Genomic DNA, 15,530 nt, shown 5'->3' with positions numbered 1-15,530 from the left:
GTTAATATTCCAATGTGAACCAAACTAAGTTTCTATTCTACGGAGAGCGCCCGGGTGCCGCTAGGGCAGCTTGTCTTGGATAAAAACTATCACCGATCCTATTTTGAGCTCGAAATCTAATCAGCCCACCCTCGCAACAATTGATTACAATATAATTGTAATTATCGCCGGTCTGTGGGAATGTGCTAACGATATCAATTACCAGTCGTCTGCGCCCCGTCCGAATAGATTTCCCTTGGCAACAATTCCGCGCTATCCATCTCTGCAACACGTGTCTTGTCAACGCATTGCTTTTTGTCTGATGATCTTTTAGCTGATGAAAAATGAAGCAATGTTTGTATGTATTTAAACTGGGTACCTACTTAAATTCCGGCCAAGAATGTTGATAGTAAATTATTATTAGAAGTGTGAAGTTTTGCACACCGACGCGCAGTGGCGTGCAATCTTCGCGCAATGATGGGAGTGCAGTGGTATAAGGGACCCCTCATTGTACGAGTATATAATATTATACCTTGTAGTGATACAGTACCGTATTATATTAAAATTTATGTTTCTTTGGATGCCATATAATAATAACATGGCACCCAAAGAATTAAAACAATACAAAAATTTTGTATTGTTTTAATTACATTAACGCGGATGAAGTCGAGGATATCAGCTAGTAAATAATAATAATTTACTAGCATTATACTTAAGGGGCATGAGACGGGCCTGCCCGCGAAATTCAAATTTAAATTATTTTTTATTTTAAATTTAATCTAGTATCGACTGATGTGTCAGAATTAGTCGATACTACAGCTAATTTCTTAACCTGGACCCTTTCAAGTAAAGATTTTTATATAAACCTGTGAGAATGATACTGCCATTGTCGCAATTGAAAATGCTATAAGCCTACGTTGCCGTATTAGTTTAAAAAATGCGAAAAACCAAATTAAATTTGAATTTCGTGGGCAGGCCGGTCGCTTCCACCTTAATAAAAAAAGGAAGGAATTTACGTAGTTAGTAAATAGGGCCTTTAAATAATTTGATATTGAAAGAAAAACCCTCAGATACAATAGAATTTAGATTAATATAATCATAATATTGGCGTTATTTAACATTTATTGACCTTATAAATAATGTAGCTCTATGAACGTCGCGGGGAAGGACAGGGGAAGTCCAAGTCCCTAGAGAGAGCAGACGGTGACTTGTGGAAGTGCACCTGTGTTCCTAAAACCGCTTATATTTCCTTATCTTTTAGTAAGTAGATATAACATGTATCGACTGGTAACTGATTTCACAATATTTCTAACAAGTTTTATCTTACACCTGCATTAATTTATATGATAGGTTATCAAATTTTGGCTTTAAAATTATTACTAAGCATACACTTGTGAAGAATTTTTAATTGCTCATTTAAATTGGATTGTTACCCGAAAAGGTTCGCACGTGCCTACTTGTAATATGAGAGTTTAATTGTGTTTCGGACTTTTAGATTTAAAATGAACTTCACCGCGATACTGTGTGCGTTTATGTGCTTGTGGTATACTGTAACTGCAAAATGTGTTATGCGTGGAGAATGTGCGATGGTCGGAGGTTTTGCGAAACTTTGTCCTGTTGACGAAGAAGCGCCGCCTGTGCTTGATGCTGATTCACTAACAGATGAAACGAGAGTCGAAGTATTAAACATTATAAAATCGAGGTGTCCCGAGCTTTTATACGACGAAGATGGGAAGGAAAAGAATGAGGCAGACATTGTCTCATGCTGCGATGTTGTGCAAATTAGGGAAATGGATAGAAACCTATTAATGGCAGAAGGTGTAATCGGGCGATGTCCGATATGTGTGAGAAACTTTGCCAGACAAGTCTGCGAATTGAACTGTTCACCGAATCAATCGAAGTTTGCGACCGTCAGAGTGGAGTATACCCCAGATGGAACAGCGTTTGTCAATGAAGTAAACTACACAGTGTATGAAAAGTTCATGATAGATGCTCATGCTTCGTGCGCTGGAATCATTGTTCCACAGACTGGAATGCCTGCTATAAACCTTATGTGTGGCAATGCTCCTGTATGTACACCTGAAGCTTGGCTCGGCTTTACAGGAGATACGGAAACGAATCCCTTAGCACCAGTTCAAGTTAATTTCATCAAATCGCCTACACCGGAAAATTCTATGAACGCTCATGCTCCACTGTGTAATGAAACGTTGGAAGGTGATTTACCGTGTAGTTGTGTAGATTGCCATGCTAACTGTCCCATGAGCGAAAGACCCCAGGCTCCTGATATATGTCATGTGCTTTCTTTTAATTGCATAGGGTTTTCCGTGGGACTAGTTTTCTTTGCACTGAGCGTCATCATGTTTACAGTTCTCGCGTTTTTAGAATGCAGACAACTAAAAACATCTAGTAAAATAGAAGAAAAATATGAATTCAACAATATAAACAGAGTCACAAAAATATTTCAAAAAGTTTTTTCAGCGATAGGTGTATTTTCGGCTAGTAACCCTGTCTTAACTATAATGGTAACTACTTGGATCGCTTTTGCCATGTTGTTTGGTGTTGCGCAACTTAACTTAACTGCAAACCCAATGGAACTTTGGTCTGGACCAGAATCTCGGAGTCGCCAAGAATTCAACTATTTTAACTCAAGATTTGGGCCATTTTATCGAGCTGCACAGGTTTTTTTAACCTTCAAAGGTCTAGACTCTTTTGTTGTTAACAATGTAACATATGGACCTGCGTTCAGAGTAGAGGCAATACATGAACTTGTGGCCCTTGAAAATGCAATCATTGATATTGGAAGGGAAGATGATACAGTGAAATTAGAAAATATATGTTATGCACCACTCCGTGTACCAGGTGGTGAACAAAAATTAAATCAGTGTGTACAAATGTCAGTTTCGACTTATCTACCGGATAGAAAAATAAATAATGATACATATCTTAGAAGTATACAGGACTGTTTAAACAATCACCTAGCGTTAAACTGTCTAGCTGATTGGGGAGGTGGTGCCGAACCAGAAATTTCTGTAGGAGGATACGACGGCGACAATATACTTGAAGCGCATACCTTACTGATTAATTTCCCTATAAGAAACTTTTTAAGAGCTGAAGATTTAGTACCGGTACTAGAGTGGGAACAAAAGTTTATAAATTTAATGCATGAATATGAAAAAAACAATAAATCAGATTTTGTTGATGTAGCTTTTGGAACCGAACGATCTATAGAAGATGAAATTCAGCGGATTTCCGTAGCAGAAGCATTACCTATCACTATAAGTTATCTGCTTATGTTTGTATATGTGATCTTCGCATTGGGTAACATAAGAAGGTTTAAAACTTGTTTGATTGACAGTAAAGTGACGGTAGCTATAAGTTGTATAATAGTTGTACTTATATCTATATTTTGTGCTATGGGTATTTTGGGATATATGGATGGTACTGTAACTTTATTAGCAATTAATGTCATACCATTTTTCATTCTTTCCGTTGGTATAGATAACGTTTTCTTAATGATAAATGAGATGCAGGAAGTTGAAATGAATTTAGAGAAGTACGAAGATTATAAAGATAACTTTAGTTTTGAGAAAAAGAAACGTTTCATCTTTGGAAAAATGATGAACAATATAGGTCCCTCTATGTTCGTGTCCTCGATTACTCAAATCACTTGCTTTGCTATAGGAAGTATAACCAACTTACCAGCGGTGAAATCATTTGCTATATTTGCTTCATGTTCGTTAGTTTTTCTGTTTCTATTTCAAATCACAGCTGTAATAGGTATATTATCGATTGACTATAACCGAGTCAAAACAAATAGGTTCGATCTAATTTGTTGTATTCAGAAAAAAATATTAAACGATGAAGAACCGCTCCAAGATGGCAAAGCTTACCAAAGCATAACCAAAAGACTTATGGTACCTTATTCTAAATTTATTTTAGACTGGCGTGTTAAAATAACTGTTGCTATTATATTTATGTTTCTGGTATCAGGTAGTGTAATCATTATTCCGCAAATCGAAGTGGGCTTAGACCAAGAAATGGCGTTGCCGCCTGATTCGTACGTTTATAAATACTTGACGTCTGTAAACCAATTAATGCGACTTGGACCTCCAGTTTACTTTGTTCTCAAAGATGGCTTAAACTTTACAAATCCTGATCATCAAAACGTAATTTGTGGCAGTCGACTATGTAATGATGATTCTCTTGTTACACAGTTGTTTTTAGCATCCCGGCACAGCGATGCAACTTACATAGCAAGGAGCTCGAATTCCTGGATAGATGACTTCTTCGATTGGGCTAGTTTACCTAACGCTTGTTGTAAATATAACACTACTGATGGTGGTTTCTGTGCTAGTATGGATAATTCTCCAGAATGCAGTTTTTGTACAATCGAAAGATCAGAATTAGCAAATGGATTAAGACCAGCTGGGTCTGCTTTTAGAAACTATGTACCATTTTTCTTGCAGGATACACCGACTGCTGTGTGTAGTAGAGGTGGTCTCGGTAGTTACTTTAGTAATGTTAACTTTTTACTCGACTCAGAGGGCACAGCTACAGTACAAGATACAAATTTTATGACCTATCATACTACTTTAGCAACTTCACAGGACTTTATTGCGGCTTTATCAAATGCTTATGACATCAGTGCGGATATAACAACAGCTATACAGAAGCACACTAACTTGGACGTGGAAGTATTTCCGTATTCTGTTTTCTATGTGTTTTTCGAACAGTATTTAAGTATGTGGGGCGATACTTTCGCATCACTTGGCTATTGTCTTGTTGGTGTTCTAGCTATAAATTTGTTAGTTACAGGGTTCAACTTTTTGATAACGTCTGCATTGGTGATCACTGTTATTATGGTAGTAGTTGAGATGATGGGGGTGATGTATTTGTGGAATATACCATTAAATCCTGTCTCGTGTATTAATTTGATTGTCTCCATAGGTATTTCGGTGGAATTCTGCAGTCATATTGCCTACGCTTATGCTACAAGCGTTTGTGAACCGAGTGAAAAAGTTCGCGATGCCATTAGAAATGTAGGAAGCACTATTATCACAGGAATTACTCTTACTAATATACCAATTATCGTATTATACTTTTCGTATACACAAATTATTGAAGTGTTCTTTTTCAGAATGCTCTTTAGTTTAGTTATTTTAGGGTTCATACATGGTATGATATTTTTCCCTGTGCTGTTAAGTTATATGAATGATTTAAAATATAGATAATCTAATATAAGACAAAATTAGTCATGCAGAATGCAGCCAACTCACAAAGAGCTAATTTCATTTATAAATACGTTTTGATAAGTTAATACGCACACTTTTTAACCCCCGACCCAAAAAGAGGGGTGTTATAAGTTTGACGTGTGTATCTGTGTATCTGTGTGTCTGTGTATCTGTGTATCTGTGTATCTGTGTATCTGTCTGTGGCACCGTAGCGCCTAAACGAATGAACCGATTTTAATTTAGTTTTTTTTGTTTGAAAGGTGGCTTGATCGAGAGTGTTCTTAGCTATAATCCAAGAAAATTGGTTCAGCCGTTTAAAAGTTATCAGCTATTTTCTAATTTTCTTGTAGAAAAGAAGGTTAGATAACCCTTAGGTTCATAATATTCAAGTATCAATTGACAAAATATGTCAAACTGTCAAGATGGACGTTGCCTAGATATACATAATTATTTATTTGAAAATGATTTGTCGGGGGTGTTTAAAAATTTTTAATTTACACTTGTAGTTGACTGCCTTCTGCATAACACACTCCAATTATGATTGTGTAGGTATTATTAATAAATAATCGTTATAATAGGATCTCTTAATATTTATAATTTTAACTTATGATCATGTACTTACCTAAGTTATGAATAGAAACATGTTTATGATGAAATCATGTCTGGTTTTTCCTGACTAACCTTTAGGTATATGTTATACCTACTTAGTCCAAAGCCAAAATGCTAGCACAACGCGATTGCCCTAAACAATCCTCAGAAATGCCGAGAGTGGTTAGTCCAAAGCCGAAACCCTGTTTTTCTAAATCGGCTTTGGACATTTCTTTAGGCATTTTTAACGATCCCGATGTGCCGGCATTTTAGTTTTGACTATAACACCGTCACCGACGAAAAACCAAAATCGTTTCTATTCATAACAATTTTATTTGTGAATAACACTGACACCAGTTTTACGTAAGTTTATTTTAAATGCTAATATATAAGTTTATTTATATTTAAAAATATAATGTAAATAACATACTTACCTATATGAATATGTATTGTTATATTATGTGGCAGGAAATTTAATTTAAGTAACTAAATATAGACACTACCTTAGATGTGATATTTTATTTTTCTTTCCAACTGATATATAGATAACAACTTTCTACGAAATTGAAGGAAGACAAAGCTTAAATTAGCTTATTTTACAAGACAAATGAGATTAAACAACATAGAACATAGGTACCTAATACCTATACTCAAGTTTATATAACTACTTAGGATGTATAATTATACATACTTAATTAAGTATACTGTGGGTTATGCTTAATTAGGTAAATAGTTAACAATATCAGGTAACCGCTTAGACTTCTCATTCTGAGAAGAGATGGCGAATCCGGCAATGGATTCAAATTATGATTGAAGAGGTTAGGTACGAGGTAAATACATAAATAATTACCTATAGAAATATCAATAAAATAATATGCTGTACATAGGTACTTATTTGGGAAAAATCAACTGCAATTTCAATTCTTCAGTTCTGCAAGTTCAAGTCCTAATGGATACAGGGGATAAGCGGCATATAGGAAGGTACGTTATGAAAAAGTAGGTGCCTTTTTGGTTTTATGGTAATATCTCGTATAATCTATAACTTATCTAAATAAATTATTGGTTTTCTGACTAGAAAAACGATTAATTATTAATTAAATTCTTATTCTACCTAGATAAATACATAAAAGACATCCATTAGAGCCATTACGCACAGCCGGCAATGCAGATTACAGATTCTAACGGTCGCCGTCGACTGAGTTGCCGGGCGATTAGTCGACCGTATGTAATGGGTTATGGCTGAGATCTATAGAGCGCACTTGGACTTTGATCAGACTTAAGCTTCAGTTAAAACGAGACGGTTTTATGTCAACAGTATAGCGCTGTCTCGTTTTAACAGTGTCTTAAGTCTAAGCAAAGTAAAGCGCGCTCTCTATACTCGATCTTAATCTTAGAGTGTATACGATAGGTATACTGTTTTCTGTCACTTTGGTCATATTCACCTGCTGTAACGGATAATCTACCATCTGATATGATGACCGCTGCTTGCTCATGACTGAAAATTGACTGATCCAGAACTTATCATCTAGTGGAAACCTAAGGAATCTCGCGCACTATTGGTCCAAGTCCAAAACCATTTTTCACTTTCGTAGGATGGACTGGACGCGTCCAACTGGATTAAACGATGATGCGCGCAATAGATTGAATAGTTACACAGAACATTCTGGTCTTATGCGGCCACTGATAGTCTTGGACTTGGACTATTTAGTGCGCGAGATTCCTAAGGAAGATATTTATGCATCTAAAACATGATTAAGATAGGCAATATAGCATATAGCTAACCGGAGTATTTCAATTTTGGATAGCTTCTTATCGGGAGGGAGGGTTGGTAGCAGTCTTCTTAACGATGCGAAGGCTGCGTTGAAGGCTTCAACTCGGATCCTTTCCCTAGTGGCGTGAGCTGTGCGGTACTTGAGCGTGGCTCGGCGCCGGCGTCTTCGTTCCTCTCTGGAGAGACCAGCACAAGGGGATCCTGGACCGCTGGATAGGTATGCTTCTTCAGATATAGCGCATGGTTCCAGTGTTCGGTCTCTATTGGACAAAGGAAAAATGAAATAACTGGTCACGTACGTGAACTCAGGACACATATAAGATAATGGCTTATAGGTAGGGTTCCATAATAGTCATGGTACTTAGAGATAAAATTAAATAACTGGTCAGGTACATTATACGTGTCAGAAGTCAGAACACGCTTATCGCAGAATTCCGTAACCATGTTAGTTGTTAAAACTTTGGCAAAAAAAAATCTCAAACGGTGATCTTTCCTCCAAACACTGTAGAAGGATCCTCATAAGGATATGAACGATGAATAATTATAAACAGGGTTAAGCGAGTAAACCAACATTACTTTGATTTACGCTTTTCATGTTCAGGAGATAGGTAGACTAGGTATACTAGTAGGTAGGTATAGGTAGACTAGGTAGTAGTACTAAGTATGAATGTAATTTATGGCCTATGTTACTTCTGGATAAAGCAGCTTTCTAATGGTGAAAGAATTAAAATAATAATAATATATTGATACAGATAAATAAATGTGAAACGCAAAACTCTGAATTCTGATCTCTAACCGTAAGAAAAATCGAAGCCTAATCAGTGCATGAGGTGGTTTAAAAAGACATAAAAAATAACTATTCTATCATAGAACACTCTTTCGGTAGGTACCTACCTATTCTAACTTATAGGTAGCTAATATGTAGGTATACCTAAGTATTTAGATCCACATAAAGTTATCAAAATATATCTTATCAATTATCACTTAAATAGCACGTGATGTGATTTACTTTTGATCATCTAGGTAGGTTACTGTTATCGAATATTAATTAGGTGTCTACATTCTCATTTTTCAACCGAATCAACACCACTTTTTGCTAATCAATTCATTGATAAAACGAAATGAAATTGTGTGCATTTTTCATGATCACGCAGAGGAAAAGGAAAAAAAGACTAACCGATATCGAATTGTAGGTTTTTTATTCCCTAAAGAGCACACGCTTGACCGCAATCACACCTAATGGAAAGTGACGATGTGGCCTAAGATGGGACGCGTTTGCCGATAAGATGCCTAAGTATTTACTCTTGTTTCAAAGATACCCGGATTGACAAGTAGTAGGAAACAGATAGCGGAAGAATATTTCAAACCTTAGCGTATCGACGGACGTTACAACCAAAAAATTGCGGTCTCCAAAAATTTTTTTTGCTATTGTATTGAGAGGGATGTCAAATGAAAGAGGGGAAAGTTCTGAGTTCATATATAAATATAATACAAAATTAAAATATAACAAGTGACAAAAACCTATTTTTTACTATATTTCAGCGTTTATTAAGAGGAGGAGTAGTCGGGTTTAAGTATTGAACTTTTGATTTTGACCTTACCTACCTTTTTCTAGGTGCCAAGTTTTCTCTGTCAGTGATTGGCAGCAAAGCTTCTCTAGGTTCGGCGAGCATACAAGATAACGAGCCGTCTTCCATGCTGCTGGCGGTCTCCAGCCAGCTCTTCATAATGGATCTAAATAGAGAACCGTAGTTTCAGATGCTTACCTAACTGTGATTGTATTATAACCATGATCTAATTTTTTTTAATCAGATACAAGTTAGCCCTTGACTGCAATCTCGCCTGGTGGTAAGTGATGATACAGGCTAAGATGGCAGCAGGCTAACTTGGAAGGTGTATGGCAGTTTTTATTAAACCTACCTATGTATACGGTTAGGTTTCTACACGGCATCGTGCCGGAACGCTAAATCGTTTGGCGGCACGGCTTTGCCGGTAGGGAGGTAACTAGCCATGGCCGAAGCCCCCCCACAAGACGACCAGAGAAATTATAAAATTCCAAACCCCTGCTGGGAATCGAACCCAGAGCCTCCCACTAATAAGACCACTGCGCCAGCTGAAGCTCGTCGAGCTAATTTTGTTCATGTTAGAATAAGCCGGGTCCGTAAACGGAAAAGTGTGAATCAGTCAAGATGTTTTCTTGACAAAGACGATAATATACCTACTCCTAAAATAAAAAAAAAGATTCCGACGAATTGAGAACCTTCTTTTTTTCGAAGTCGGTTAAAAATAGTGGTCAGTGGATACTGCCGACAGATGTGAAAACTTAAAACTATTGAATCAATGTATTATTCGATTTTGAAATTAATTATAGGTACCTACTAAGTACTTAGTAGATAGGTATTAAACAATAAAATGTTATAATTTGTAAATTAAAACATCAAAGTCAAAAGTGAATAGACAACTTCTAGGCAAGCAGGCTCCACCTTAGTCTGCATCATTGCTAGCAGGTTCGATTGCAGCCAAGCGCAAGTCCATAAATTGAAAAGAAAAAAAACACCTATCACTACACGCGCGCTCAATAGCATGTCGGTGACGCACCCTTGAAGTTTTTACCCATCGCAAGATAGCCCAACGCGCCTAAAGAAATTTTCACTTCAAAAATACGTTTTGGAGCCGCCAAGTTCCTTTAGGTAGCAAAAGAAACCCTTTCACCACAAGTTTGTTTTGATTCCTATCAAATCAAATTTGCTGGCCGCAGGGCTCTACCCGTTCCGTGTAAATAATACATCACGCGTTCACACCTCGCACTAAGCGAGCTCTTTAGGGGATAATAAATCCGTATTTATTCTTTTTATATCGCCCCCTGTTACCCCTGGGGTAATCTAATCATGTTCGACAACCGTATCGAATCGATTGCGAATTGTGGAGACCCTTGACTTCGGGTTAAGCAGACCAGTCTTTGAGGGAAAGGACGAAACGGTCTAAGTAGGTTGACTTAGTAATCTTTTTAGTGCTCGGTTTTGGTACTCAAAAGCGATAAACAAGGTTTTTACAATTACAACAATAATACAACAATTTTAATCAAGGTTAAAACAGAAGATATTTTAACATTAAATTAATTATGCCAACGGGCTATAATATCGTCTTGCAAATATCTAGTCTTTTACATAAATGAAGTGATTGTGAACCTATAATATTATGTATTTTAAAAATAGCGCAGAATATACAATCTTTTTAGGGTTTCCGCTCCGCTTTCCATCCGTCTGTCTGTCAGTGGGCTGTACCTATCTCGTGAACCGTTAGAGGTCAGTAGAGACTAGAGAGTTAAATTTTATTGCCGCTATAACTACAAATAATAAAAATTTAAAAATGACTGCAATGATTTAAAATAAAATACTGTTATATATAAAATTAAGTGTTATTTCTTGTGCGATGGTACGGAACTCTTTGTTTGTGAGTCCGGCTCGCACTTGACCGATTTTTTATAGTTCTTAGAAGTCACGATAGTTCTACAAATCAAGTCCTGAAACTCGAGAGGCCCTAGATTCAAATTCCACCCCTTGGACTTTGCCCACAGATTTCACATAGTCGGAGAGAAAGGGATAAATATCAACCAATTAACCGATTTGAATTGCAAATTCGGGTTATCTACATTGGTCTTATTCTAAACTTCATCATCATGATCAACCCATTTCCGCCCCACTACTGAGTACGGGTCTCCTCTCAGAATGAGAAGGGTTTAGGCCATAGTCTGCCACGCTGGCCCAATGCGGATTGGCAGACTTCACACACCTTTGAGAACATGGAGAACTCTCAGGCATGCAGGTTTCCTCACGATGTTTTCCTTCACCGTTAAAGCAAGTGATATTTAATTGCTTAAAACGCACATAACTGAAAAGTTAGTGGTGCGTGCCCGGGATCGAACCCCCGGACCTCCGATTAGGAGGCGGACGTTCTAACCACTAGGCTATCACAGCTGTTATTCTAAACTTCTTTCTATTTATTCTAAACTTAATAAAAATATTTATATAATTAGTATATTAAGTTATTTGTTATAATTTTTAGGTACTCTTCGGAGCTATATATTTTTTAACAATTATTATATACTAATATTATGTGGTCGGTCATTTATGTTAGTGTTATGTATCACACACCTGTAAGTGGTGTGTCACACCGAATAAGATTATACCAGTGTACTATTTATGTATTTTGTATACCTTAAAATAATAAATAAATAAAAAGCCTACTTAAGAATACAGGTACTTACTCCGTATAAAAGTAAAGCAATTAGTTGCACATGTGTTACGATTAAAATTAATTATATAACAAACACAACACTGAACAATCTATTTAAGATAACATCAGCAACCGTGACGTCAACATACTGGTCCAGATGTAAGCATCCCTCTGGTTTTATGCCCTCTGAGGGATGGTCCTACCCTCTGAGAGGGCGGCGCCTAGAAAGCTTTCAGTTTAGGGGCCCGCAAAAGGATGAGAAAATTTGTGTATGGAAGAAAGGTTACAAGGAAAACTAGTGTCTAGTTATTTAGAACATGTTACTTATTACGAAAATACTTTCTTAGCCAAATTACTTTAGAATACAATATACGTAATAAGGAAACTATGGTAGAATTAGGGCTTTTCAATGGCTGTATAAATTTTTTACAGACCGTAAGCTGTGGATACTTATTATATATAATAAACGAGTAGGTAGGTATCTTTTGAACTTTTGGCTTTTTGAGCTTTTGTTTGGGAATCTGCTACAATGATCTACTTTACTCGTATTTCTCAGTAATGTTTGAGTATCTACTGAGGTGGTATCTATATACTTACTTATTAGTGATAGAAATATCAGCCCATAAAATAGACTTCGCGGAAATATTATACTAAGTAGTAAAAGTACATTTAATAATTCAGTGCCCTTAGATAATAATGTGTGTGTTACAAATTTTTTACTATGTGAGTGTGCAAAACGATATTACAAATATAGGCTTTCACTTATCTCTATGAATGAGATCCTTAATTTATATTATGTTACTAGATTATGTTACTAGATTATGTTACTAGATGATGCCCGCAGCTTCGCCCGCGTGAATTGGTCAGATCCCCGCAGCATCAGGATTGAGGAGTTGCAATCCAAATTTTTTTATGGAACACTGTCCCAAAGTTTCTCTATCGATTTAAAAAAAAATACGCAAATCGGTTTAGAAATCTCGGAGATATAAGTGCATAGGTAGAAAAACACAACTCTATTTTTTAAAGTCGCTTAAAAAAGTAGCTTATGTTACTCCTTGGTCTTGTCTGTAAAAGTCCCGTCAAAATAGGTTCAGCCATTCCAGAGATTAGCCCGTTCAAACAGACAGTCACTTCAATTTTATTTTTAAAAATTAACTTATAGATTGGGACACCCTGTATTTTCAGGACAGATAAATGTTACATTTTGCAGCATCTGGTCCCGGCCCGCCTCCCTGAATCCCGCCAATCCCGCGCCGCCCCGCCTATCGATCCCGGGACACAGGTGTTCCCGGATAATTGACGGCCGGGTATAAAGTTGTGACCATTCAAAATCGATACATTTTCTGAATCTTTAATGATATTGTAGATTTTATTTAAAACATAAAAGTTCTTTCAGTAGCGATCTCGTCTTATAAGAACTTACTACATGACTAGGTACCTAAAAACGATAATTAGTTATGGCCAATGGCAATTAGACTTTATACATACCTAACTACTCTTATACAAAAAATTGTCCTGACTGACTGACTGTTTGATCTATCAACACACAGCTTATTTAAACCGTTGTACGCTGAGGTTAGAAACTTGTGATGGTATAGTGTAGGGTAGTGTAATGTTTCTTTTACGACCTAAGCACACACGGAAGAAATATTTTTTGAAAATTTCACCCGTGAGGGTGTTAAATAAGGAGTGAAATTTTTAATGAAAATCCGCCATTTTCAAGATGTCCATGAAAATCGGTTTTTGGAATGTCTGTTAAGAAATAGGTAGGTAAGTAGCTACGTGTTTTAAGGTTTTTTGAAATTCCACCCCATCGTCGATTTTCAAAATACCATGCGAGCAAAGCCGCGTCTGGGGCAGAACAACTAAGTACCTAGTACCTACTAAGTAATTAATGAATTGAAATTTTATTTATGGTAATGTCAAAACTCTATCACCGGTTCGGAAAGCAGATTAACTAAGAAGAGTCGGCCAGAAACTCAGAACTTCTGTAGTGGCGAAATGATGATGAGTGATGAGTTAATTTTACGGGCCTATTTTATGGAATGTGTCTAACAGACAAGAATAATCATCATTTACTTACAAAAAGAATCAAAAATATCGCGTGTTAGTCGTAAAGTCGTGATTCAATGTCACTATGAGGAAAATTAGTATACGCCGGAGCCTTAGTGTTGTTACAGCATTACTAAGATGTCCCGATTTCTGAAATACTTTACTCGAATTATCTTTACTCGAATAGACTTTGAAATTCCTTTGAAACATTCCACCGTCACTATTTTCCTCATCATAAAAGCAACGAGCGTATAAAAAGAATCCTGATCTTAGAAAAATCCTCTAACAAAATTACACCAGAATTTTACTATTGCCATCTCAAAAGCTCGATTGTATTGTAGAATACCTACTGCCTGAAATTCAAAAGGAGCTTGGTTTAAAATCTTGCTCTAGGGACTGTTGTAGATAATAAGTCGCTGTAGTATTCTGTCAATATTCATGCTTAGCATAAAGATAATTTTAATTTGGATGGATTCCAGCACGAAAATAAATCATATCTAAAAAACCCGGTGAAGTGCGAATCAGACTCGCGCACCGAGGGTTCCGTACTCGGATATTTTTTCCGACGTTTTGAACGATAAATCAAAAACTATGCATACAATTTTGCACAGTGATTTTTGATGCAGTGGTTAGTAAAAATATAACTTTTTTTCCTTGGTGGTAATAGCTAGGTCTAGAGTTAGTATGAGTAAAACGGTGACTACTGATAGAATGAACTATGAGACTGACTAGGGGTTCTAATTAACTAGATGCTAATAAACATACATACTTACATCACTTATCCACCCTGGCTTTTCTTGGGTGCTGTATCTGAAAACCTTTTCTTGGTGAGGGTTTGCGTTAAATAGAGAAAGCCTCTATTTACTGTTATTACTGTATACAGAATCTCAAGTTTCTAGTCCTAATTGTTTGAGTTATTAACGTTCATAATATGTCAGTCAGTCAGTTATTTTTTTGTAATAAGAATAAATAAGTAAATTAATTAGAGTTAACTATTTTCATGAAAGCTTTTAGGTTTATGGAAGCCATTTTTCCGATTTCAATCCCGATTTTTTAAACTCCCGTCCCGATTTTCTTTTGTTTCCGGCCAACACTTTTCTTAGCCATGACCTTCAAGGTCTGTGCAGTATTTGTATATAGCCGATTATTATAGCATTAATACTGAATTGCCAAGCATTAGCGGATGTCACCGCCCGGTACATGTTTCTTTGCATAAATTATAATACAAATTCTAGAAGTAAACTTGGAATTTAACATGATCATCGGGACATTTAAATTCAAATTGCTTTTGACTAATATTTATTCAGTAACCAACAATAAAAGAAAATTTGCCTTGATGGAACGTTTTATTGATGGTAAACTTTTCTTTTACTTGAGTTGAGTCGGATTGGGATATAGATAAGTATAGGAGTTAGCAGCAGTGATAGCTAAGTGGTTTAGGAAATCTGCCTACTAAGTTCGATCCCTTGCATCCCTCTAATTTTTTGCGACGGTCTACGTATTATAGAGATCCGCGTTGCCTGGTGATAAATGATGATTCTCCATGATGGTAGCGCGCTAACCTGGATAAGATGTGACAGTTTCTTTTAAACCAATACTTACCCCTAATCGGGCTGTACACGTAACGTACCAGAACGCTAATTCGCTGGGCACGGCATTGCCGGTAGATAGGT

General features: G+C 36.5%; 2 protein-coding genes across 2 annotated transcripts; one reads left to right on the top strand and one right to left on the bottom strand.

The window, feature by feature from the left end:
- The first annotated feature begins 1,488 nt into the window (after positions 1–1,488).
- Positions 1,489–5,269, top strand: LOC123873203 (NPC intracellular cholesterol transporter 1 homolog 1b-like). Its single transcript, XM_045917928.1, has one exon. The coding sequence runs from the start codon at positions 1,512–1,514 to the stop codon at positions 5,208–5,210; it is 3,699 nt and encodes a 1,232-aa protein (XP_045773884.1). The 5' UTR covers positions 1,489–1,511; the 3' UTR covers positions 5,211–5,269.
- Positions 5,270–7,400: 2,131 nt separating this feature from the next.
- Positions 7,401–11,947, bottom strand: LOC123873212 (helix-loop-helix protein 1). The gene is made up of 3 exons (XM_045917941.1): positions 11,837–11,947; positions 9,175–9,303; positions 7,401–7,829 (listed from the first exon to the last, which is right to left on the bottom strand). Exons 2-3 carry the CDS (start codon positions 9,294–9,296, stop codon positions 7,532–7,534), a joined length of 420 nt encoding a protein of 139 aa, XP_045773897.1. The 5' UTR covers positions 9,297–9,303; positions 11,837–11,947; the 3' UTR covers positions 7,401–7,531.
- Between the last annotated feature and the right edge of the window lie 3,583 nt (positions 11,948–15,530).

This window comes from Maniola jurtina, chromosome 16 (assembly GCF_905333055.1).
Source record: "Maniola jurtina chromosome 16, ilManJurt1.1, whole genome shotgun sequence".
NCBI lineage: Eukaryota > Metazoa > Arthropoda > Insecta > Lepidoptera > Nymphalidae > Maniola > Maniola jurtina.
Note: the sequence above shows the minus strand (reverse complement) of the source record. Positions and strands in the feature narration are given on the sequence as shown.